Source organism: Schistocerca serialis, chromosome 4 (assembly GCF_023864345.2).
Source record: "Schistocerca serialis cubense isolate TAMUIC-IGC-003099 chromosome 4, iqSchSeri2.2, whole genome shotgun sequence".
In the NCBI taxonomy this organism is placed as follows: Eukaryota; Metazoa; Arthropoda; class Insecta; order Orthoptera; family Acrididae; genus Schistocerca; species Schistocerca serialis.
Window position 1 is genome coordinate 610,651,285 of NC_064641.1, and position 26,678 is coordinate 610,677,962.

At 41.0% G+C, this 26,678-nt stretch overlaps 1 protein-coding gene across 1 annotated transcript in view; it reads left to right on the plus strand.

Moving 5' to 3' along the window:
- The window catches only part of LOC126474636 (uncharacterized), a 140,560-nt gene that overhangs the window by 103,308 nt on the left and 10,574 nt on the right, over positions 1–26,678 (plus strand). The window contains exon 2 of the mRNA XM_050102115.1: positions 405–740. Coding sequence (XP_049958072.1) covers positions 405–740 — 336 coding nt within the window. The remainder of the gene's footprint in view (positions 1–404; positions 741–26,678) is intronic.

The following is a 26,678-nucleotide window of genomic DNA, read 5'->3' on the forward strand; positions in this document are numbered from 1 at the left end:
GGAACGTTTTGTACGTACATTCAAGGATCATATGGACCGCCTTCGTGCTACGCACTCTCGTCAGCAGGCCCTCATCACGTTCCTGTCGTCGTACCGGACCACGCCACGCGACGGCCCTTCGCCTGCGGAGCTTCTCCACGGCCGTCGTCATCGCACCCTACTACGGTTGTTGCACCCCCCGGATCGACCCGCCGCTTCTGAGCATCGCACGCGTTTTCAGCGCAACGACGCCGTTTTTTTCAGAGTTTATCACGGTCGACGTCGTTGGGAACGTGGTACCGTGATAAGTGTCCAGGGTCGCGGTTTTTATACTGTTCAAGGTGCTACTGGGGTGCACAGGAGGCATCAGAACCAGTTGCGCCGCGCTGGCCGCCCGGATTCTGCCGCTCGTTCTTTGTCCACAGATTCGGTCCGCGGCGGGTTCCAGCCGCGCCTTCCGACTTCGCTGCCGCCCCCAGGGCAGCAGCAGCAGCCGTCGCCGCTACCACGCCGACAGCCAGTCCCGTTGATGCCTCCCGCGCAGCTTCATCCGGGAGCGCCCCAGGTGGTCGCTCCGGCGCCTGCGGTCCCTCTTCAGTCGCCACCGCCTTCGGAGCTGATGGACGTCGACCCCTCAGCCGGGCCGCCTTCCCAAGCGGTGGCTGTGCAGCCTGTCCTGCAGCCGCTTTCCTTGGGCACCCCCAAGGAGTCTGACACCGCAGCGCCTTGTCCGGCGCCCACTCAGCAGCCGTCGACGCAGCGTCAGGAGACGCTGCCTCTCTTCGTGGGTCCCGACGCCCCGTCGCGTCCAGTACCAGAAGCTGCGCCCGTGGTCACAGGCGTGCACCCTGACCTCGGTTTTCAGTCGGTGTTTCCCGAGGTCCCGCGCAGCCAATGCTGGGGTGCGGACCGGGGACTGCCACCGACAACAGTCTCCGCCCCGGTCTCTTCTGCTACGCCTGCGGCCAGACCCCTCCCCCGCCGTCGACGCTCGCCACGTCATTATTCAACGACGGTGCGGCGATTTGGGGGGGAGGAGTGTTATATCCTAGCCAGTAATGCCACCCGAGCCCGCTGCCAAAAGGTTGGCAGCATCAAAGTCCGGACGCCGTCCGCATAAGTAGCGCCAGCGAGACAGGAAATCACCGCAAGTCTGCGCACGCCACCGCTGGCTTCTTGGTTCTTAAGCGATGGAGTCGCGAGCGCTAGGACAGTTCTGTATTCGCCGCTCAGTTGTATACTCGCCACCGAATTGTGTACTTGCTAGTCAGTTGTGTGTTCATCGCAGCAGAGTTGTTGTTTGTCGTCAGCCGACGTTGACCTAGCCGCTCCGACTCGAACTAGACAGATTTCTGTAGACACGGAGTTCACTACTGTGTTTCTGTATCTTCGTTAATAAAGATAAGTACCGACTTTTATTTAATCAGAGTGTTTGGGTTTTCATCTTTCTGTTCACTGTTCCAGCGGACCGGTCGGCCCGCTATTAAAAGTGTGGCGGTGACTTCGTAAGCCGTTTCTACAGCGAATTGCTTGTCGCTACGAACGCCGCCACTAAAATCACCACCCTAGATTGCGGCACAAACAGTGTCCTCATAGCAGTAAAACTTGTAAATAACTGCCAACCATACGTGCATAGGCAAACTGTATGACACATTGAGGGAAAAATCTTGCAGTCCCACAGACAATGACACTAAAAATGTTATTTTAAAAGCACAGTGAGAAAATCTTGCAGACCCACTGGCACTGTCATCAGAAGTACTCGGTAATACGGACCAGTGCAGGACAATCTTGCAGTCACACTGGCACCAGCTTCAGGAGTCTTTGGTACTACTGACCAGTGAAGATTAACCTTGTAATTCCACTGACATCAACATGAGAAGTGTTTGATATCGCTGGTCGGTGCAGCAGAATCTTGCAGACCCACAGACACTCTCATCAGAAAAATTTGGTATTGGCAGTAATGAGGAGGTGGCATGCTCAGAATGTGCTATAAAAATAGTCCCTCCACACTGTAGATACAAGGTAACCACTCATTACAAATATGTCTCCACGAGACATCCACAGTATGTATAGTCTTAAGTACAGTACAGGCCGATCACAAGCCACAGTATAATCAAAATATGAGAGCTAACAGAGGCTACCAATGAAAATAATTCAGTATCTGTGCAGAGTGCAAATAAATCACAAATGCTTTATGTAAAACCAGAGGGTATGTTCAAGAAATGAATATCATGGGGAACTAGTACACATATTACATCTAGAAACAAAATGAGAAAGATATTACCTTAAAGAGCTAAAAAGGATACCAGGATACAGTACATCTGAACACTGACGAAATGGCTTGATACTAAGAAAATAATCAGTTTCAAAAGTATTTACGAAGTCCACATGTCAGAGTAAAGTGCATGCAAACTTATTTGCTGTGTGACACGAATGTTTGACCTTCAAGAGCAATAATATCAGAATACAGTGCACCTTAACACCAAAGAAGTGGCTTAAAACGAAGAAAATAATCAAGTTAGCAATATCAGCAAGAAAAAACTATATATAGAGTCCAGTATATCATAGTACATACAAATAGTATGGGAACACTCCATTATATTCAGTGTAATGTGCAAACGTAGTTGTAGTACGACCAAATCATTGGATACAAAGTTATAATGGTGGAATGTGAAAAATAGTTATCAAGAGGAAAGTATGTCACATTTGGTAACATGAGTAACACAGTTCTATAAAACAGTTGTTCTATACGTTCAGAGAAGTGTGCAAACATAGTTGCTGTAAGACGAGACACTTTCCATACGATTGCAAGAAGATCTATATGTTAACATAAAAAACTATTTACACCAATATCTAGGGTAGCTATCTCTGCAGAATAAACACACACACAGGAAAAATTGGAGCTCCTCTAACTATGGGAACAAATAGGACACGAGGAGAAAAAGGAAGGTTTGTATAGTGCACTAGGCCTATTGTACCTCTGGAAATAAGCAATTTAAAGTCATTCATTATGCGTCAGTCATCGTAGCAACAAGAAAAATTTGGTCAAAATAATGAATATGTCAGACTAGACAAGATATATACTATCACACAGCAGAAAGAGAGTAATCATTGGGCAACAAGAATTTAGGTATCCAACCACAAATAACTGTAGAGGAAAAGAAACCATGTCTAGCAAAACAGCAAATCACTTGAAAGTAACTCTAGTCTCACACCATTCATACAAGGGAAAAAAATATCAGAATGAAATCTGAAGAAAATATCATCATATACACAAAGTCTCTCCTTAATGTAATATCTTCAAAAGAAATACCTCATAAATACTCTTAGTAATACCAGAAACAAGTACAGAATGTCACAAACATCATACCATTTGCTGACAAAACCAAAGCCTGACCTTTCTCAATTCAATAACACCTGTTAAAAATGGATTAGTACAAACTTTGAAAATACATCAGGTTCAAAACCACCAGACATGGTCAGCCAAAGTGTCTGCCACATGACCATTACCTGAACGCTTACATTTACCTCTGTATGTACCAAGCTGACTTTACCAAGCTGCTGAAGTATATAAACCTTTCATTCCTTAACAGAATCATGGTAAGACGATGGCAAAAAAAGGAAACATTTACTAGCGCAAGGTGGGTCTGTAACAGTTAAGTGCATGGGATTAAGATGTGCTAGTGGTACAAAAATTACAAAACTAAGGTTCACCATAAACATGAAGGAAATTATACGCCATAGTCTAAAGTAAAATGCCTATAGGTAATAAACCAATTGTAAAACACTCTACAATCTATCCAAAACATAAGACAAATAAAGTATAGTATGACCTGCGTACAACTCTTTTGAAAAAACAAAGCATGAATGTAGAATATACACAAGTTAGGTGTAGTAGTATCAGTGGTGTGAGTATGTTGTCTGTCAAGCTGTGTATGTGTTTCCTAATTCCTTAAGTACATATGAGAAAATCATAGCTTCCACAAGAACAAATAGTCAAGATAGTGCAGTAGGTTATTATAAGCGAAGAAAAAAAGTCATAGTATATAGTAGTAAGCAGACCAGAAATATAAATAGCTGTAAGATGTAGCATGGCTGTAGCCTGTTGTGTTGCTATCATACAGAAAAAATTACCAAGTATATCCAGAGTTGCATAAAAATCACAACTGTGCATCATACAAAAGAAATTTTAGTATAGTAACGAGTAGCTGGAGAACAGTTACTATTGTCAACCTGTCATGACTGAACCAAACTCATCTTTTATACCTATAAACCACAAATATCATCACATGAAATAAAATCTACTTCAGCAAAAACAAGATCCCTAAGCCCTAACCATTACCTCAATAATATTCGTCATCATTATCATCATTTCATCAGTAACCTCACATAACACATTATATATGTAAGCCACATAAATCATAATCATATACCTCATTAAATATCATCAGTAAACACCATCATCAAATACACAAACATGCAGTAAACTTCATATTACAACACATCTGAAATATACCAAAATAAAAGTCCCTGTTTTGCCTACACCAGTTGTCTCCCACACGAAAACACCCCATAGCCATAGGTATAAAACATCCAGTACTGTACACATAACAGTACTTTAAACATAGCTGCGCTACAGCAATGGTTCCACGTAAATCAGACTAAGAACAGCCGACCAGTTGCAAAGGATAAAGTAATCTTTACCTAGGTTTCAATAGATATAAATCTATCTTCTTCAGAAGACGCAGTATTATAACAACATGAAGTGATATGTCCTTATCGTTTAGGCAAACATCTTCTGAAGAAGATAGATTTATATCTATTGAAACCTAGGTAAAGATTACTTTATCCTTTGCAACTGGTCGGCTGTTCTTAGTCTGATTTTGGTACACATAACACTTTCAACGACAATAGATCCTGAGAAAGGGAAATTCTAGGTCTGAGCAAATATTCCCTCCAACAGTTGACAAAAATGTATGAAAGCAACAGGCTGTACACAGGATCAAATAAATGGTAGAAAATTCTCCTGAGTAACACCAAAGTAAATCCTAATATATGTGTAAGTCCAACGTTATAAGATAAGAAAAGACAAATAGGCTGTAGTGATATCAATCCGGCGGTAATACAGATCATAGCGTAAGTGTGTTGTCTGTAAAGCAGTATATGTGCGTCCTATTCATAGAACACTTTGACAAGTCACATAATCAGGAAATATCGAACATTATAAAACAATAAATAAAAAAGTAGGTTGTGTCCTATTCGTGAAATTCTTTGAAATTCGTAATATGGTACACTCATACTACGTTTGGTTCCCAAACTTTCCCTCTTCAAAGCATTCGGATGACAAATACGACGAATTCTTTACGGTTCGTCATAGCAAAGAAAGAATTTTCTGAACAAGTGTTTTCCTTTATGAGACAATCTGTGTGATCTGACAAGTACTTTTTGACCTACCAGAAATGTTCGCTTGATTCCAGAAGGCTGCTGACGTTGAATCCTCGTCTCTGCAGATCGCTTGATGTTTCGTAAAGATATATCCACAATTTCATGGTGACGTAAGCAACGAGACTTAGGTATCGGTACAAGTACTCGTGTTCTGTCAGGTGGCAGTTTGTTTTTCAGTACAAGGTACGGAGAAAGTAAGGTAGAAGCGTTAGGAACAGAGTAGATAACATCCTGAAATGTGTAAATGTGATTGTCTCAATCTCTGTGTGTCCTCTGGCAATACAATCTACATAGTTTACCTCTTTCATAATGCGTTTAACTGGATTTGAAGAAACATGATAGTGGGAAATGTAATGGGTTTGATTTTCCTGCTCATGAGAGTACAAATCCATTCACTTGACCTAAATTGCGCACCGTTGTTTGATATGACCTTGTCAACATGACCAACTTCTGTTAAAAAAATTCTTAACAAAGGCGGCGGACACAGTTTTGCCAGTAGCTTTACGCAAAGATGTGAATGAAACAAATTTCGACGTGAGCTGTACAACTACCGAAATTTAAGAGAAGCCTTGTCTCCTGGTAACAATAGGATCGTATAAGTCAACGGCTGCTAGATGTCAACTGAACATAAAAGGAAGATGTTTTTGTCTTAGGTTTCTGGTAGAATTTTCGCTTCATAAGTACAGGACGAATTGGTTTCTCGATATTAAAGGAATAAGACGTTTGACGAAGAATGAAAAAGCGTTTGCAGGCTCCATAGTGAGTGTAATTGAGATGTATTTACCACATAAATTTGTTTACTAGATGCTCGGTAATGCAGAAAAGCCAGGTAGGACTATCAGGTGTTGACCATTTAAATAAGATGTTATTCCGAACGCGATAGTAGAGTGTGATAGAAGGTTTGATTCTGTCGGGCCTTTGCCGTTTGATGTCTTTCCAGATCGGATCCTTGTCTTGCTCTTTAGCAATGTCGGTTATCGCCGAAGAAATAAAGTTTTCGAAAGCTATCTGTTGAATGTATAACACAGTGAAATTGGCGTGACAAAATTCTGTTGAAGAACCAGACGGAGTACTACCAAGTGAGCGAGATAATGCATGAACGACAATATTTTCAACACCGGGAATATAGATTACCGTAAAGCGAAATTCTTGTAAATACATAGCTCAAAGAAGTAAACGCTCATGAGAGAGTTTCGCTGGAATAAGAAGTTCCAACGCTCTGTAATCAGTATAAATCTTGGTATGTTTGCCAAATAAGAAGTGACGGAATTTGGAAAATCTTCTTACATTCATAGTTGAAATGGAGGACAGTGAGACGTCAGCTGATATAAATTCGAAAAAACGAAGAAATTCCTCCAGCTGTATTTAAGGTGTCAACTTAATTTTGGCAACTAGTTTCAACGTTGCAACAACGTCATATTCAAGCCCATACACTTGTTGACGTCAACTGCGTGCGGCTCATGCTAGAAGTCAGTGTTGAGATATGGACGTGCTCCGTGTGACAACGGGGCACATCTATATCTCAACACTGACTTCTAGTATCAGTCGTACTCTGATGACGTCAGCAAGTGTATGGGCCTGAATTTGACGTTGTTACAACGTTGAAACTAGTTGCCAAAATAAAATCGACACCTTAAACACAGCTAGAGGAATCTCTTCATTTTTAATATGTATTTGGAAAAGGCCCACACTACTGATAAACACAGTTCTGTTAGAGAATAGTTACGTTCAGCTGGAGACAGAACGCGGCTACCGAAAGCAATGCTATTCTTAACAACAATGCCGTCTTCTTCGGTCTCTTGAAACGGATAGACTCCAATGGCCGTTTTAGAACAGTCTGTAGCCGAAACGAAGTCAAGTGAAAGATCAGAATGAGAACGTAGAGGAGCGTCCAATATAGCTTGTTTTAAATTGACAAATTCTTAATGAGCTTGGTCGTCCCAGAACCAATTGGAGTTTTTGCTGCTATGTTGGCACAAATGTGGGGTATCTAAAGTCTTGAAGTGCACAAAACGACGGAAAAAATTGACCAATCCGAGAAAACTTCTGGTTTAACGTTTGGAAGTGGGTGTGGTGATGTCAAGGATAGCGTATCCGGGTCAGGTTCAATGCCAGAAACGTATACGACGTGACATAAAAATTTGATGTTAGATTTGCCAAGTTCAGAGCTGCTCAGGGTGACTGTAACACCATGGTCAAAAGAGACTTGTAATAAAGAATTCAAGGTATTATTGTGCTCTCCCCAGGTCTTTTCGGATATGAGAATATCATTGACATAACTGGTAATCTTATTTTTGAAATACTCTGGTAAAATAGAATTTAAACCTCTGATCAATGCTACAGACGAAATGTTTAATACGAAAGTAAGTTTATGGAACTGGTAGCATATGCCAAAACAGCGAAATACCGTATATTTGTGGCATTTAGGGTGCAATTCAGTCTGCCAGAAACTAGATTTTAAATCAAGGGAGGAAAAAATTATGACGCCATGAAATTTCTGAATAATCTCTTCCAAGGTTTGCGGTCTATCGGTTTCCGGTATAATAATGTTGTTAATTTGTCTCGAATCGAGAACAAACCTCAATGAACCATTCTCATTTCGCACAATATGAAGCGGACTGTTGTAAGGGTTGGCTGACGGGTCAATAATACCTTGTTGAAGCATGGAATTAATTTCTTCTTTATCTCTCTGACGATAGACGAATGGTGTAGTGTCGTCGAGCGAAAGTATTGCGTGGCTTAACTCGAAATTCATGAAGAAAACCACGAATAGTGCCAGGGACATTATCAAAAACATGAGCACGCGTTTGTAAGATTTTCCGTAATTGTTGTTTATGAAAATCAGAGGTGGCTTTACAGTTGTCAACTTTGTTCTGAATCGTGTCGAAAATCTCAATCACAGCGCCGTCAACGTTGTGTTCACAGTACGAGTCAGCAGAATTAAATTGTGTGGTGTACCAGTCGATATTTCTATTTGAAGAAAGAAAATGCAGGCGATTGATGTTCCTGGCTAGAGAGGCTCTGATAAAAATTTAATGACATCATATTGTCTTCATTTTGTTACGTAGTACAAGAGTTTTAAAATCCAGCACTGCTTTAAGTCAGATTAAGAAATCGATGCCCAGAGCGACTTCAGTTGTTAATAATGGAATAACAAGAAAGTTCTCGAAAAATGTGTGACCTCGACAAGAAAATTATATATGAGTTTCAGATTAAACTTCAACGCTTTTAGCAGGTACAGCACCATTTATTTTGATTTTGTTAAGAGGTAGCATCGGACAAGAATCATCAGAATTGCAGCGATTAAATGCAGCGTCACTCATGACAGTAACGGGAGAACCTGAACCCAGAACTGCTTTTAACACGTGTTTGCCAACTTCAATGGTAATAACAGGATGACAAAAATGTTCCATAGGCTGTTCAGTTTCACGTAGCAGTAAATCAATGATGTCTTTTAAGCGAATAATATGTGTGCTCAAAAAGAGATGTACCCTATGTTGGCGCGTCGTCGGCATCATCTAGTCATTGTTGCGTAGCGTCTACACCGTTCGGTGCATTGGCAAATGCGACTTCAAAGATTTGAACAGTGCACTGGGGTTCTGAATTATTTTATTTCCGTTGACGCGGTTGAAAATGTGAATCTGGTTCATTTGAGCATAAAGACTGGTTGTTATTAAAGTGCCCTTTATTCCTGAAATTATGATTAAAATTTCTATTTCCCTGCTTATTCCCATTGTGACCATGAAAATGCTTGGCAGTGCCATAAGAGTTCTACGGTTACGGCTATTGTTTGCAGTAACGGAAAGTGTTCCTGTGTATAAAATTATTACCAGAATCATTTTGCGACAATGATTGCTGCTGTGACAGCTCTTGCGGCAAAGGCTGATTTATGTGTTGTCCAGAATTAACATATTGCTGACTAGGCAGTTGAAATTTGTGATTCTGCTGTCGGTAGTTAGTAGGAAGACTTCGGTTCTGCTGAAAATGTTGTCACTGATTACCATTAAAATTCTAGTGTTGTCAGAATTTCTGTTACGCCTTCGTTCCCAAAATAGTTACTCTAATTGTGATTGAAAAACGTACCAGAATGACCACCGTTGTGTTTGTAATGAAAATTGCGGTAGATGCTAGAAAGGTTATTATTATTCTGCTGCTAAGAAAAGGACGATCAATTTCAAGTAAATGTAAAACGTCACGAAAAGCTTGTATGTTAGATGTTTGCTGACCTGCTCTAAACGCATGTTTAAAATTTCCTGGAAGTTTTGAAATACATAATTGGATCAAACCTGCAGGGCTGACTGGCTCAAGTAAATGCTGGTTTTGTTGGTACATGTATGCAAGGTATTGTGTTAATGTTTCAGAATTCGAGTTGTGGAAGTTCGGAAAATTTATTAGTTTGTCTTTTACAGCATGCTGTGTCGTCTCAGACCAGTACGCTGCGAGGAAAGCGCTTTGAAAACACGAACCAGTGTGGATGTCGCGAGCTCTGTCTTTGTCTTCTTATCAGGAACCAGGTTGAATGTCGCGAGCTCTGTCTTATCTCGTGTTTTCTACTGAAAATTTCGTGCTTGTACTCTTGTTAACTTTACTATTACAGAGATCGCCTGAACTTTATTTTTTTATTGGTCGTGTGCGCAACAAATAACTTACTTGGTCTTTCTGCTGCCACTGCACGATCTGCTGCATTCCATTCTTTAACAAAAACATAAAAAACCTATTATTCATGCTGATTGCAACGCATGTTCTGTATGGCGGCTCCTGCTGTTACTGCGGCTGCTGCTGCTTACTACAACTGAATATAATTCAAGAGAAAGGGTTTGGTCAAATCTAAACTCGATAAATGATAACCCAAACAAGTAATTCCTTTTTTCAAAACCTATATTCTGAAAGCGATTCTTTCTCATTCAATTAACAAAACGCTAGAAGCTCTTTGAACAATCGCTTCGTATGTAAATCTGCCTCCAGTGGCATGAAAGCAATATTAGGAATTAATCAAACTCTTCAGACAGTCTGAAATACTCCTCAGTTAAATACATAGTGAAACAATTCCCTAACAATTACAAAAGAAATCAGTGACAACAATCAATACCTTATCTATTCGCCTAACAATGGTTTCCTTTAAGAATTCAACTCCTATCATTATCAAAATTACCGTCTGCTACTACGCACATACACACACTCTTTTCTTTAAAGTAATAAGCATAATGCAAATTATAAAAAATATCAGCTCAATACCAAATCCTGTGTCGCAGCTGGCGGACACGGCAATACGGCAGCTCGGCGACAACTCCTCGCCCAACACACGTGCGCACCACAGCAAGCGGGCTCCTACACTGGCTTCTATACTGACACTAATTAATCCGTGCGCTGCGAAGCGCGACAACAATATCTTAGATTCCAGAACTTGTGTATGCGCTCTGTAGCCAACCTTTAAATCCTAAGAGAGTATTGCCAACTCTCATAATACACTCCTGGAAATGGAAAAAAGAACACATTGACACCGGTGTGTCAGACCCACCATACTTGCTCCGGACACTGCGAGAGGGCTGTACAAGCAATGATCACACGCACGGCACAGCGGACACACCAGGAACCGCGGTGTTGGCCATCGAATGGCGCTAGCTACGCAGCATTTGTGCACCGCCGCCGTCAGTGTCAGCCAGTTTGCCGTGGCATACGGAGCTCCATCGCAGTCTTTAACACTGGTAGCATGCCGCGACAGCGTGGACGTGAACCGTATGTGCAGTTGACGGACTTTGAGCGAGGGCGTATAGTGGGCATGCGGGAGGCCAGGTGGACGTACCGCCGAATTGCTCAACACGTGGGGCGTGAGGTCTCCACAGTACATCGATGTTCTCGCCAGTGGTCGGCGGAAGGTGCACGTGCCCGTCGACCTGGGACCGTACCGCAGCGACGCACGGATGCACGCCAAGAGCGTAGGATCCTACGCAGTGCCGTAGGGGACCGCACCGCCACTTCCCAGCAAATTAGGGACACTGTTGCTCCTGGGGTATCGGCGAGGACCATTCGCAACCGTCTCCATGAAGCTGGGCTACGGTCCCGCACACCGTTAGGCCGTCTTCCGCTCACGCCCCAACATCGTGCAGCCCGCCTCCAGTGGTGTCGCGACAGGCGTGAATGGAGGGACGAATGGAGACGTGTCGTCTTCAGCGATGAGAGTCGCTTCTGCCTTGGTGCCAATGATGGTCGTATGCGTGTTTGGCGCCGTGCAGGTGAGCGCCACAATCAGGACTGCATACGACCGAGGCACACAGGGCCAACACCCGGCATCATGGTGTGGGGAGCGATCTCCTACACTGGCCGTACACCACTGGTCATCGTCGAGGGGACACTGAATAGTGCACGGTACATCCAAACCGTCATCGAACCCATCGTTCTACCATTCCTAGAACGGCAAGGGAACTTGCTGTTCCAACAGGACAATGCACGTCCGCATGTATCCCGTGCCACCCAACGTGCTCTAGAAGGTGTAAGTCAACTACCCTGGCCAGCAAGATCTCCGGATCTGTCGCCCATTGAGCATGTTTGGGACTGGATGAAGCGTCGTCTCACGCGGTCTGCACGTCCAGCACGAACGCTGGTCCAACTGAGGCGCCAGGTGGAAATGGCATGGCAAGCCGTTCCACAGGACTACATCCAGCATCTCTACGATCGTCTCCATGGGAGAATAGCAGCCTGCATTGCTGCGAAAGGTGGATATCCACTGTACTAGTGCCGACATTGTGCATGCTCTGTTGCCTGTGTCTATGTGCCTGTGGTTCTGTCAGTGTGATCATGTGATGTATCTGACCCCAGGAATGTGTCAATAAAGTTTCCCCTTCCTGGGACAATGAATTCACGGTGTTCTTATTTCAATTTCCAGGAGTGTATTTATAACATTTCATTACTGAAATATTTTGTAATATTTTAGTTTAATGAGGAAAGTGTTTAAAATCATGTCTGTAGAACGTAAGAAAGATGTATTTTGGAGGGGACAACCTTCAACCAACGGCGAAGTAGGCAGTGGCAGAGCGCTGCTCGACTCAAATAGAGACAGGTTCTTTTTGAGGGTGCACTAAAGGGAATGATTCTAGACACTTGGGTGTTTGTAGTAACGGGGGTTACTAGGCTGTGTGGGTAACTGATTCTAGGCAGCGAACGGCCATTGCTGTACTTCAACTTTTGAAGGGACTTAATAAAATTATTTCTGTCGGTATTACTATCGTAGAATCGTCTTCCGTTTATTTGGGTTATTCTTTCATGGATAAACACTATTCACTATAATTCTCTGTGGTCTATATCAATCACAGACATTAAGCTAGAACAATTTTTACTAGTTATTCATTTATCTTTATTTATCATGTCTGTATACTTTGTTAATTCACAGTTTCAGCCTATGTGTAGACAACATGAATGCCAGAATCATAGCTACAAGTTTTTATTTGCAGCGAAATAGTTGCTGGGCATGAAAGCAGGCATGAGCGGCTCGACCCTCCGGTATTATCGAGAGATTCTTTCTAAGCAGAGCCGTACACAGCTAGTTACCTGAAGTACGAGCAACATCAGGTAAAGTCGCAATTGGTTTGCTTATATGGAATGCTTGTCAGAGGCCAACCACTTACCAGAATATACGTCACGTAACTTTGCATTTCTTTATATTTACTTTCTGTGTGAACTTAGAAGTTCCCTACCTTGACACTATCACATTCCAGTATATTTGCTGTGTTCTAGCATCACGTAATCACACTCAATTTTGGAATTATTTGATCCGTTTTTCCCTCAGCTTTCAATTCACAAATTCACTGTGTGCACTTGTTTTTGATGTTTAATTCATGCTGTGCCATGTGTTCTACATTACGGAGCATTCAGGACGTTAACTTAAATGTTACAGTTTCTTTTATTTTTGCTCTGAGGACATTACTGAAAAGTCACAGTATTCTGTGCTATAATAATAATCTTAATTCACTCATAAGTAAATATAATATTCTTCTACAAATTTCAACAACGTAGACCAGACATTTATTTCTAATTATAACCAAATGACGTAAAAATTCAGACATTTTCGTAATACAACATAGTCTTTTAATTACACATTTAATGCCATACAAAGTAACAATGACATGATTGAAATCATTCTCATCATGAGGGTGACAGTGGCCGGTATAACGGAAGTGCATGAAAGCAAAGTACACTAGTTGTTTGTTTTTCTGACACTAGCAGTGTATTGACTCACAATACGCACAGAACTGTACAAGAGGACCTCTTTGTAAAGCATAAAAATGTTTTTATAACACATAAAATACTGCAGTGCAGTATTTGTGTAACACATTCGATCGTACGAAATTTGTAACTTATTTATATAGTAACCCAAGCCTTCATTTGTGTCGTATTTCCTGATGCTAAGACCAAATTATACTGCCCCGGAAAACTATGACTTTTTCACGGAGCATTTCCAAACATGTAAGGAAGAGATATAATCCATACACAAGGAATACTTAAAACACTGCCAAGGTTAGGACAATGTCGCAGACATGCTAGTTGCGAACGCTCTGTCCACTCGATTGTAGACGCGATACGCACCATTAAGTGTGGACTGGCCACTGCGGCCGATCGGTACTAGGTGTTTCAGTTTGGAACCGCGTGACCGCTACGGTCGCAGGTTCAAATCCTACCTCGGACATGGATGTGTGTGATGTCCTTAGGTTAGTTACGTTTAAGTAGTTCTAAGTTCTAGGGGACTGATCATCTCAGATGTTAAGTCCCATAATGCTCAGAGCCACCATTGGGTGTGAAGCGAATTGCTAGACAGTCCACTGATTTTCAGTGTTGCACGGTGAGTTGATTGTCTTATAATTGCCTTACAACTGCTAACTTTAGACTTTTAAACTGATTTATTTATTTCAGAATGTTCCCGTTAGCCGCGCGGGACTAATCGCTCGGTCTTGGGCGCTGCAGTCATGGACTGTGCGGCTGGTCCGGGCAGAGGTTCGAGTCCTCCCTTGGGCATGGGTGTGAGTGTGTCCTTAGGATAATATAGGTTAAATAGTGTGTAAGCTTAGGGACTGATGAACTTAGCAGTTAAGTCCCATAAGATTATATATATATATATATGTACAAGCTATGATCACACGCACGGCACAGTGGACACACCAGGAACCGCGGTGTTGGCCGTCGAATGGCGCTAGCTGCGCAGCATTTGTGCACCGCCGCCGTCAGTGTCAGCCAGTTTGCCGTGGCATACGGACCTCCATCGCAGTCTTTAACACTGGTAGCATGCCGCGACAGCGTGGACGTGAACCGTATGTGCAGTTGACGGACTTTGAGCGAGGGCGTATAGTGGGCATGCGGGAGGCTGGGTGGACGTACCACCGAATTGCTCAACACGTGGGGCGTGAGGTCTCCACAGTACATCGATGTTGTCGCCAGTGGTCAGTGGAAGGTGCACGTGCCCGTCGACCTGGGACCGGACCGCAGCGACGCACGGATGCACGCCAAGACCGTAGGATCCTACGCAGTGCCGTAGGGGACCGCACCGCCACTTCCCAGCAAATTAGGGACACTGTTGCTCCTGGGGTATCGGCGAGGACCATTCGCAACCGTCTCCATGAAGCTGGGCTACGGTCCCGCACACCGTTAGGCCGTCTTCCGCTCACGCCCCAACATCGTGCAGCCCGCCTCCAGTGGTGTCGCGACAGGCGTGAATGGAGGGACGAATGGAGACGTGTCGTCTTCAGCGATGAGAGTCGCTTCTGCCTTGGTGCCAATGATGGTCGTATGCGTGTTTGGCGCCGTGCAGGTGAGCGCCACAATCAGGACTGCATACGACCGAGGCACACAGAGCCAACACCCGGCATCATGGTGTGGGGAGCGATCTCCTACACTGGCCGTACACCACTGGTGATCGTCGAGGGGACACTGAATAGTGCACGGTATATCCAAACCGTCATCGAACCCATCGTTCTACCATTCCTAGACCGGCAAGGGAACTTGCTGTTCCAACAGGACAATGCACGTCCGCATGTATCCCGTGCCACCCAACGTGCTCTAGAAGGTGTAAGTCAACTACCCTGGCCAGCAAGATCTCCGGATCTGTCCCCCATTGAGCATGTTTGGGACTGGATGAAGCGTCGTCTCACGCGGTCTGCACGTCCAGCACGAACGCTGGTCCAACTGAGGCGCCAGGTGGAAATGGCATGGCAAGCCGTTCCACAGGACTACATCCAGCATCTCTACGATCGTCTCCATGGGGGAATAGCAGCCTGCATTGCTGCGAAAGGTGGATATACACTGTACTAGTGCCGACATTGTGCATGCTCTGTTGCCTGTGTCTATGTGCCTGTGGTTCTGTCAGTGTGATCATGTGATGTATCTGACCCAGGAATGTGTCAATAAAGTTTCCCCTTCCTGGGACAATGAATTCACGGTGTTCTTATTTCAATTTCCAGGAGTGTATATTCCCGTTGGTCTTGCATGCACCCTTTTCTTTTACTTCTCTGAAACAAGGGTATCTTTGTTATTTTTGTATGTATTTTACGGATTTATATAAGAAATAAAACAAATATTGGTGCCATGGAAAATAAGGCTGTTTGCCATAAAAATGAAATGAAATTGACAAACACTGCAGCATAAAATGAGGGCCACTAAAAAACAGGAAAGGGTTCAACTGGCAAAAATTATTTACAGAAAATCTGCCTCGGTATCTGTCCTCACTGTAAAAAATTCGCTACAAGGTCATCCGTGAAGCATCGCTGAAAGAGGAATACACGCTCAGCGACGCAGGTGATGCGGCGCGTTCAACATCAGAGAGCTCCTCACTAAACGAAATGCAGCCGCAGGGCCGGCCATGTCTAGAGCAGTGAGGGATTATTCTCCGGGTAATTACTTTCGTGCGACCTGCTGCCGCTCTGTGGAGCCTCAGACGTGGCTGCGCCGGGGGTAACAATCTCAGAGGAAAGAGAGGATCTCTGGTACGTTCCTCTTGGGATCCCCAGAACGCCAGCAGCTCATCAAAGTAGAGCTACTTCATTGGTATTGTCGTAGATACGACCCTTTATGCACTCTAAGCGATTGAGTAAAATATTCGTTAAACCGAGATTCATAACTGTCTTACGATAAATTTTGTTGTAGCTAACCACCACAAGTTGCTAAGAGTTTTTATTTTCACGGCTGTGCAACTGCTTTCAGTCTTGAGGTCACCCCACACAGCTGAACCTGGATGCAATGCGCAATAAGGGCACACAGATTTTACTGATAGGAAAGACGCAGTGCACTACTATAATTAGTTGAAACAACTAATCTTTTAAAACCACTCTCCACTTGCTTCGAAAATTTGTCAAGTTGAAAACCGCAGATTTAAAATGTAGTACAAAAACAAGGAAACTGGTATAAGCATGCGTATTCAAATACAGAGATATGTAAACAGTCAGAAGACGGCGCTTCGGTCGGCAACTCCTATTTAAGTCAACAAATGTCTGGCGGAGTTGTTAGATCAGTTACTGATGCTACAATGGCAAGTGATCGAGATTTAAGTGAGTATGAACAAGGTGCAAGAAAAGGACCAACAACGTCTGAAGAGAATCGTTCAACGTGACAGAAGTGCAACCCTTCCGCAAATTTCTGCAGATTTCAGTGTTGGGCTATCAACAAGTGTGAGCGTGAGAACCATTCAACGCCGGCCGGAGTTGCTATGTGGTTCTAGGCCTACAGTCTGGAACCGAGCGACCGCTACGGTCGCAGGTTCGAATCCTGCCTCGAGCATGGATGTGTGTGATGTCCGTAGGTTAGTTAGGTTTAATTAATTCTAAGTTCTAGGCGACTGCTGACCTCAGAAATTAAGTCGCATAGTGCTCAGAGCCATTTTTGAGAACCATTCAAAGAAACATCATCGATATGGGCTTTCGGATCCGAAGACCCACACGTGTACCGTTGATGACCGCGCGACACAAAGCTTTACGCCTCGGCTGGGTCCGTCAGACACCAATATTGGACTGTTGATGACTGGAAACGTGTTGCCTGTGGGACGAGTGTCGTTTCAAATTGTATCGAGCGGATGCACGTGTACAGGGATGGAGACAACCTCATGAATCCTGCATGTGAGCAAGGGAATGCTCGAGCTGATGGAGGCTTTGTAATGGTGTGGGGAGTGTGCAGTTGGAGTGATATGTGTCCCCTTATACGTCTAGATACGACTCTGTTAGGTGACATGTACGTAAGCATCCTGTCTGATTACCTGCATACATTCATGTCCACTGTGCATTCCGACGTACTTGGGCAAGTCCAGCAGGAGAATGCGATACTCCACACGTCCAGAATTGCTACAGAGTGGCTCCAGGAACACTCTCCTGAGTTAAACACTTCCGCTGGCCACCAAACTCTCCACTCATGAACGTTATTAAGCGTATCTGGGATGCCTTGCAACGTGTTGCTCAGAAGAGACCTCTGCGTGCTCGCGGAAGCCCTACACGTAGATGTACCAGTTTCTTTGGCTCTTCAATCTTTTTATCTCCGTGCGTATACTGTTTTCTGCTGCTGTTCGTATAAGCGTATAATTTTCTGAACACAAATCCTTACGTTCTGTCGGTTTTACTTCATCTACCCACACTGTATCTAGACAGACACTACAGTTCCCTTTTCAGATTTTCCGGCTTGTTTCGTCTTCTCTATGTCCGACATAGTCCTCTTGAGAGTTCAACAAGTGTATTTCAATTTAAGAGAATTCCAATTTATTGTTGTGTCCGAGTTTCACATTTTTAGTAGGATTACATGATTCGATCAATCTGGAACATCTTCAGATGTAAGTATACTGATACGTGGTTCTGAGTAGACAGGACGGGTCGCTGATGCAACCATATAGATCTGGAGATGTTCCAAGAAAAATGAGTGAGAATTATCTGACATAATTTTGTTTTATCCACAGGTCTTTACAAATAACTTGCCACTTAAGACTAAGGCAGGTCGTGTTTTTATAATATAAAATTGTAAATAAACATAATAAATAGCTTTTTTGAATGACCATTGTTCTAACAAAGATGTAATCTCTTGTAGCACACTTCATTTGTTCGGAGATGCAAGCAGGCACCCAGTATGGCTATAATCTGGGAGTATGGTAACTAATCTATATAAAATAAATATCGGGATATCATTACAGTGAGTTTATTAACTTACTTCTCAAAGTAATTTACAATCAAATATTTCAAAGAATTCATCACTTAAGTCACTAAATATCGGGTGCATGCTTATGACGTCTAGTACTGAGAACAGCAACCTATCGCAGATTGACTCGTCTGACACTCAACAGAAATTTGCTTGCATACTTTGTACAACTTCAAAGGCATTTGTAAATGATTGGTAGCTAAATAATTTTGATTTGTTCTCAGTTTCTGCATGTTTACTGCGGTCTGGTATTGAAACATCAAAGCTTTAATGACTATTAGGCAGCTCCTCGGATTTCTTATCCCAAAGCTGCAATCTGATAATTAGCTGTTGTTAAAGAAAAGTTTTTATTTTTCGCGTTGGTGAATCCATAATTTACAAACAGCCAGGAAAGATTCTTTCCCATGGCTCCCTTACATCTCCACTCCACTGTTTCACAGCCATAGCAAGTGACACATCCGTTGACAATGTCTGGCAAACAGTTTCTCCCTCGTTGCTATTGTATTCTGCATGCTGCTTGAACAAGCAAAATAATTTTGTTGGTTGCAGCACCAATAAAGGTAAAAATTGAAAATAACATACAACTTAAGTAAGAGGAACCTTACATTTCCCCAGCCATGAATTCTTTTCAGAGTTGGGGCTTATTGAAATAAGATTACAATTTATAAAATATCAGAGATATGGATTAAAATTTATAGGAGTAGTTCTTACATGCAGACTTATTTTCTTTATTCTTCTCTATGCAATAAATTTATGTCTTTCCTAAACATCAAAAAGAAATTCGTAATTTTTTATGAACTGCCTTAAATATAAATTTTTCATCCTATTGGAGATTTTTCACAAACAAACAAAATTTACAAATATATAAAAATACATGAAAGACATACTATCCTCTAACTTTACAGATTTTTGTCATATTTGGAACTGTATTGATCATGCTCTCTGTATTAATATTAATAACCATTGATTATCAAACCAAAGAAAACTTTATATTTTTGAGCCATCCAGTAAGACAATCAACACTCTTATCAACTTAACTTCCTCTTTCATGCAGTATGAAACCATGTATTACTTTTATTAAAGTCGTCCTTAAATGATACATTAAACCAATATTTCAGTATATTTGCTAAACAAAGTTCTGATAGGAATCAGTACTTAAATGACATTTTCGCTTTACTCTGAATACACAAAATAAAAATTTGACACCTTTCTGCAAAGCATGGTTACCATTTTATGGAAACTGTATGATCAGCCTGAATTACTTTATTATTACACTAGTAAAAACATTAATTATTATGCTTCCCCATGTGACTCTTTGCTGATCAAAATAAATGAATACCACACACAATGGTATATTCACTTATCTCCTAATTTTGTTTCAGCTACATCCATCCACTACAGCTTTTTCATGGAGCACACATAAGTTCAAACTCATTACAGTAGAGCACACAGTTTATACCAATTGTCACTCATTTGATGAATATGATAACCCTTGTTGCTATCGTTTGTTTCAGTCTTTCTTTGTTGGCTGCAGCTCTGATTTTGGCTCTTAAATTTGCTCATGTGGCTTTCATGTCTCCAATTTTCCTGTGATTCCAGACACTGTCAATTATATTATAGGCACATACAACAAAGAAACATATTTGAAACAAAATATACAAATAATGTTTTATATTTTGCGTAATGTTCATTTATAGTCATTTTCTCTCTCTTTCCAATAGACACAAATATTTTCTGATTCCCAAATAATTCATTAAGAAATTTACTTTGTTTAGGTACAAAACGATATTTATTAGTTAACCCATTTTCTAATAACAATAACTTCTTCCATGTCAACATTAATACTCAACATTTTATACAAAACATTTCATGTTGTGACACACAAGCCTTATGTCACTATAACATCCCCACGCATGCATCCATTTCCAAGGACCCTTAACACTGAACAGTACCTGTCTAGTGTTCTTTAAATGCCTCACTCTACTTCACATTCTTCCTGACTAATTGTCCTCAAGAGACCATCAACTCAGGCTGCCTCATGTGTGCAAACAAATGCAGAAATACATATTTTTTTAATAATTCTTCACTATTAGTTTTCTCTAGCTAAAACATATCACATTACTTCAGTATATACATTTAACTGTAAGTAATGCCTGGTCATTTTAATACTTCATTTGTTCACAAAAGCCATGTGTTTTCCAGTGCCTGGATTTCACATTTGTGATAACCAGAATGGTTCCAATCAATTAATGTGGTGCTTTTTCATGTGTGTGACAGTATATACACCTATTTCTGATGGGTAAATCGGATCAGATACCTCTACGGCATTAGGATGTTGTACTCTGCTACCATTCATAAACCTTCAAAAGTTAAGTAGAATTTCTTTATCTCACCATTAATGTTAAATGATTTTCCATGTGTTCTGACCAGCACAATATCTGCTACCATGATTTTGTTTTCAAAATTTCGTTTTCAGAAGTTCTCATTTATCTACAAGTTTTGTACAGCAAATTTCCACTTCTGTTCCAAACTGATGCCAATCCTCTTTGGGAATTTTAGCTCTCTCTCGGTCAGATTTTTATTTTTTTGATCTACAATCGATTCTTATCATAATTCTGTTGTTGAATGAGGTAGTTCATGAAGTACCACCTTGAAATCCTTAATATTAAGTCCCCACTAGTATGCTGATCATGGCAGAAAGATCTGCAGAGCCTCCTTTATCTTGCATTACCCATTAAACTGGAATGTGAACCCAATGATGTTTGCACTTAAACTGAGCACAATTATCTCTGAGAGCACTCCTAGGCTGCCCTACTGTGCATATGTAATCTTTGCTCAGCTCACTGCTTACTCTCCTTTCAATAAATTTCATTAAGCGATGCATTCTCAAGAATTTTGAAAACACGTTCATTATTTTCTAGATCTACTTACCATATTATTAATGATTCATACTTGCTACAACTTACCTGCACACTCTTTACATCCAAAATGACCTCAGTTTAGGTAAGTGTAAGATATAATGGTGTCTGTTATATGTCCAGGTGAGCAAAATTTCCAGTCTTCGCAAACTAGATTACTCCTACAATCTATTACCCTATTTTCTATTAAATGACACTTCTTTAACTTTGTTTCCTGGTTCTCTTCCCAACTTCTTTTTTGTATCGTTGCCAATATCAGATCTTAGTCCTGTTCCTTTTTGATATTCCTTAAAACTCCTTTAGTATATCATTCATACTCTATAGTTTTCATGTATAATAAATGAACCACTGTTGGTTCAGACCCTACTTGCTCTCCCAGCCTCAGTCAGGTGAGGTAACGTGTCTGTTACCTGGCCATTACTGTACACCAAACTGGTATTCCTACAGAGCTATGACCCTCCTAGAAAACCTTCCCTTACGACTTTTGATGGTAGCTACATCTTTATTATCAATATGTACAGTAAATTTCCTGCCCAGTGGATAATAGTGGAACTTTCTAAAAATGCATACATCAGTTAACATTTCTTTCCCAGCAGCTATGTAGTTTCACACATATTTAGTAGACATTTTGGTGGAAAAACTGATTGTCCATTGTCTGTCCTTCCCTCTGTTTCTATCTATTGGAACATAAGACCTCTTATCCCAAATTCTGAACTGACAACAGATGGGCAGAATTCTGGTTCTAATCTTGGGTGAAGTGATTTATCCCCTTAATACTTTCAAATACATTTTACCATTGTTCCACCCAAATCAACAAATCAGTCTCTTTTTAAGTTAAGCATAAACAGTCGTATTCAAAACTCGTTCATTTATAAATTTTCTATGAAAGTTACATACACCCAAAATGACTTTACTTGCTTGTATTTCTTAGTTTTGATAACCCCTTCATTGTGTCCAACTTCTCTGGATTTGGAATGATACCTTTCACTGAGATAGATCTTCCTAAGAATTGTAGTTCGCCATTTTCGAATTTGGGACTTGGCAAAGGCTACAATAATATTTGCCTTCTGAAAAGTTTCTAACGCATTCTCCAAAATCTTGTTATGCTCTTACCAGTAGCTGACAACAATTGATATGTCATCAGTATAAACTGTAATCTTAGCCAGAAGATCTTCCCCTAGCATGGAATCGAGCATTCATATAAATTCAAATACAGACAAGTCTGTTCTGAATGCCTTTACCCTGAATTTGTAACATCTACTGCCACAAACCAAGGTATAACAGAATTTGCAAAGTGCCTGCTCTTGGGTAAAGACTGGACAAAATACTGGGACCTCCAAAGTTTCATTGTATCTCTTAAAGAGTTCCTGATTTGTCGTTCTGAGGTTATATTGTTTTATTCTTACCTGAGAGCCTAGTGTCACCCTTATCTTTCGTTGGATATACCAATAGATTGTGGTATTGACTCTTCGATCTATCAATACTTTGCAAGTCCAACAGTTTTTTAATTCCCTCCCCCATTGCATCTCTTTTTCTAATGGCAATGATCAGGTTTATTATTTAAATAGTTGGTATTCGAAAGATTCACCCCTCACTAACACTGGTTTGTTAGAAAACAACCGTTTACACTTCATAAACAATGTTTTTAATGTCTTGTTTTACATAGGCCCTATTTCATCATTCAACAATTTTATATCAGTCCTATCTTGATCATTCCCCCCCCCCCCCCCTATTTTTAATGTAATTTCATTTTTATTAGTTTTACGTGGACATCATATATGCATCACATTCACATAGCAACTACTCTGTGATTTTCCGTGAGGACTAACACTATTCCTTTCATTCTTACTTCGTTTTCTTAGCACACTGTTTAAGAGTAGAATTGATGAGAATTATTGTGACGGTGTTTCGATGAAGCCTCTGCCAGGCACTAAAGTGCGATTAGCAGAGTAGCCATGTAGATATAGATGTTGATTGCATCACATTTTTACTTTTTACCTTCAAGGACATATTGCCTAATTCGAAATCTATAACAGCACATACTCTACCAACAGATCTTTTCGCATTATAAGTGCAATGTAAAAATTTGGAATCATCTTGCTACTAATCTATAACACTTTTTCTGAAATTCACCAACAGTACTTATAACTGTAACTTCTGGCTTTGGTAGTACTAATTACTTCTCCTTTCTTTATTATTTGCAAGGAAAGTTTCTCTGCAGTGCAATATAATTCACTACCCATATTAACGACAACTGCCACAACACCATGAATCTCAACTGCAGATTAACACTCCCACTTAATTCCAACTTCTGTTTCTTCAAAAAAGGCCATCCTTTACATTTCCAAAGTCTTTCCAAAATTTTTGTTTAATTCTACCAGTCCAATGCGCACTTGAGTTCAGGTTCAGATCTTGCATAAACTCCTTCCTAATTTTCCCACTTATCACTGTCTCCAAATTTCTCTTATTTCTTGTGAAAATTATTTCACAAGATTTTAATTCCAATAGCTGAAATGTAATATTTATTGCTATTATTATCAATCACATATTATAATATGAAATTGTTCTTGATAATAGTTGTTTTACAGGTAACTGACAGTTGGGGTCCTTAAATGCCGTATGTTTACGTTTTTTTACGTTTGGTAGTCAGGGATGGTGAGGTTGTTGCTTAAATATTGTTTGGTTCAAATCTTTTATGTATGTGTCATCTGTGACTTCATGTATTTATCCTTTCTCGTGGTCGAAAATTTAAATAATTTTTTTAAAATGGGGCTGATGTTACAGGCCAATTGATTCATTGAGTAATCTCCATTTCTTCCAAAATATTCGTAGTTTGTCCATTAGACATTTTGCATAAAATTTGAACGTGTTTTCAGTGTGTTCAGATTTGTGTCATTTTGTGTCATTTTTAAGATGTGGGTAGAATATTGACACTCCTTTCAGATCCTCTCGTATATTCTTTGAATCTAATGTTGATGTTTCTTCTCATTTGTCTGATGCAGAATTTCGTACAGTTTCCACAACTAATTTCATACACTTCGCTGTTAGAACTGCGCTTTCTCCTGATCGAATTTGTGGTTTAAGATTATTAGTAGTGCAAAAGGGTAAATTTACATTTGTCTTATGTAAAAGTCTGTTCATTTTATTCGTTATCAGGCCTAGATAATTTATTGGCACAAGTGCTTTTTTTGACATAGTTGTAGGTTCGCTTTTCGGTATTATACACTTATGAATGGTTTTATTTTAGGTTTTGTTTGCTGGTTGTACATTCTGTGCACTGTATTCGGTTGTAAACTATTTGTCTGTGCTATATTTTGTAGTGTTGTGATTTCTTTTTGCACTGACTCTTGCTATTGGGCAAATTTATAATTAAGTTAATCACTGATGTGAAGAATGGATATTTACGAGCATTTGGATGACGAGAATCTTTGTTAATGATGCTGTCTGTAATGCTTTTCTAAATATTTCGGGTGTATGTTTGTTGTTTATTTTACTTTTTTTCAGGTCGAGAAAGTTTGTAAGAGTTGTTGGTTTCAGTTCTGTGTTATTGTTCATTTTCGGATGTAAGTTGTTACATTTTTTGTGTATTTCTTGGTTGTCGCCATTGTGACCATTTATTAGCAGCAGATCGTCTTCTACACATCTGCAGTAATATACAATTTTAGAACGTAATTAGCTGTTGGAACTATTCCGTTTTTCTTTTAGTGTATTTTGAACCATCTGATTCTGTACAGAATTTCTTATTAAATGCAAAATAATCATAGGACAGCGTGAGTTTTAACAGTTCTCTGTATTCTTAGGTTGCTGTGATAATTTTTTTCTGTATTGAAGAATGTTTTTCTTGTAATATTGTTTCCACAACTGTTACTTTTGTGTATAGATGTGTAATATCAAATGAGATTAATTTCGCAGTTCATGAGATTTATAAGCCTTTAATGGTTCAAATGGCTCTGAGCACTATGGGACTTAACATCTATGGTCATCAGTCCCCTAGAACTTAGAACTACTTAAACCTAACCAACCTAAGGACAGCACACAACACCCAGCCATCACGAGGCAGAGAAAATCCCTGACCCCGCCGGGAATCGAACCCGGGAACCCGGGCGTGGGAAGCGAGAACGCTACCGCACGACCACGAGATGCGGGCTAAGCCTTTAATGGTATGGACTAAGGTTCATGAATTTTTCATGGTGTGACAATTTATTCGTGTTTTTATTTAATAGATCGATTAGGATATCTACGCAGTTTATTACATTGCAGCTGCGGGAAGTGACTCCTTGGAAAATGTCGTAGTTCATGTCATAGGCCTTACTGGCTTCTCTACTACTATGAAAATTGGAACCTCCATGGTTCTAACCTATTCTTCCTCGCCTATGAAATCTATTATTGCACCTTCATACTGGCAGGCAGGCATCCACACAGTTGTCAGATGGATTACAGTGGGATGTTCCCAAGGCTCGATTTGCGCCGAACTGCAGCCGCTGTTAAGTGTTGCTGAGCTGAGTCCAGGTGATGAGAGTGTGAACTGCAGATCTCATCGTCCTAATTACTCGTCACAGATGCGTGTAACTTCAAAATGGATCTTTGAAGACTTGGTCCAGGGTCAAAGACAAGAAAAGCAATATGAGTGCAGAGTCGCCTCTCTAAGCAGAAGTGCGGATTAGAATACCGACATGCATCCTAATGAGACTATATATGCCTGTTAGTTTTTGGCAGCCTCCCTTCGGACTTTGAAAAATCACTCACACAATCTTTTCCAGTCAATCACAGAAATGACTTTAAGTGGTCCCCCTAATCAGGGCCTGGATATATGTTCTCCACTTCTTCCAACCATAAGGTAAAAATGTATCCGCCAATGAGATATATGGAAACATGTGACGAGTGTCGCCCCATTCCCACATTCTGCAAATTTTGTTGAGCTTCAAACACCATTCAACTGGAAGGGTAAAGCTTTGTAGGCACGTGTGTGACTATATCTTTTGTTTGAAGATACATGTCTGGAGAACAGCCACAGCAGCATAACGGCGAGGTGACAGCTGAAGACTGCTCCTGAAAGTTACTAACAAGGGCGAGTTCTCACCCCCTTCTACCAGTGGTTTCACGTTCTGCTACAGAGGACACCATTCTTCCTTTCCACCACTCATTGTTTGCGGATGCTTAACCACTAGCCTAATCCCTGCAGAG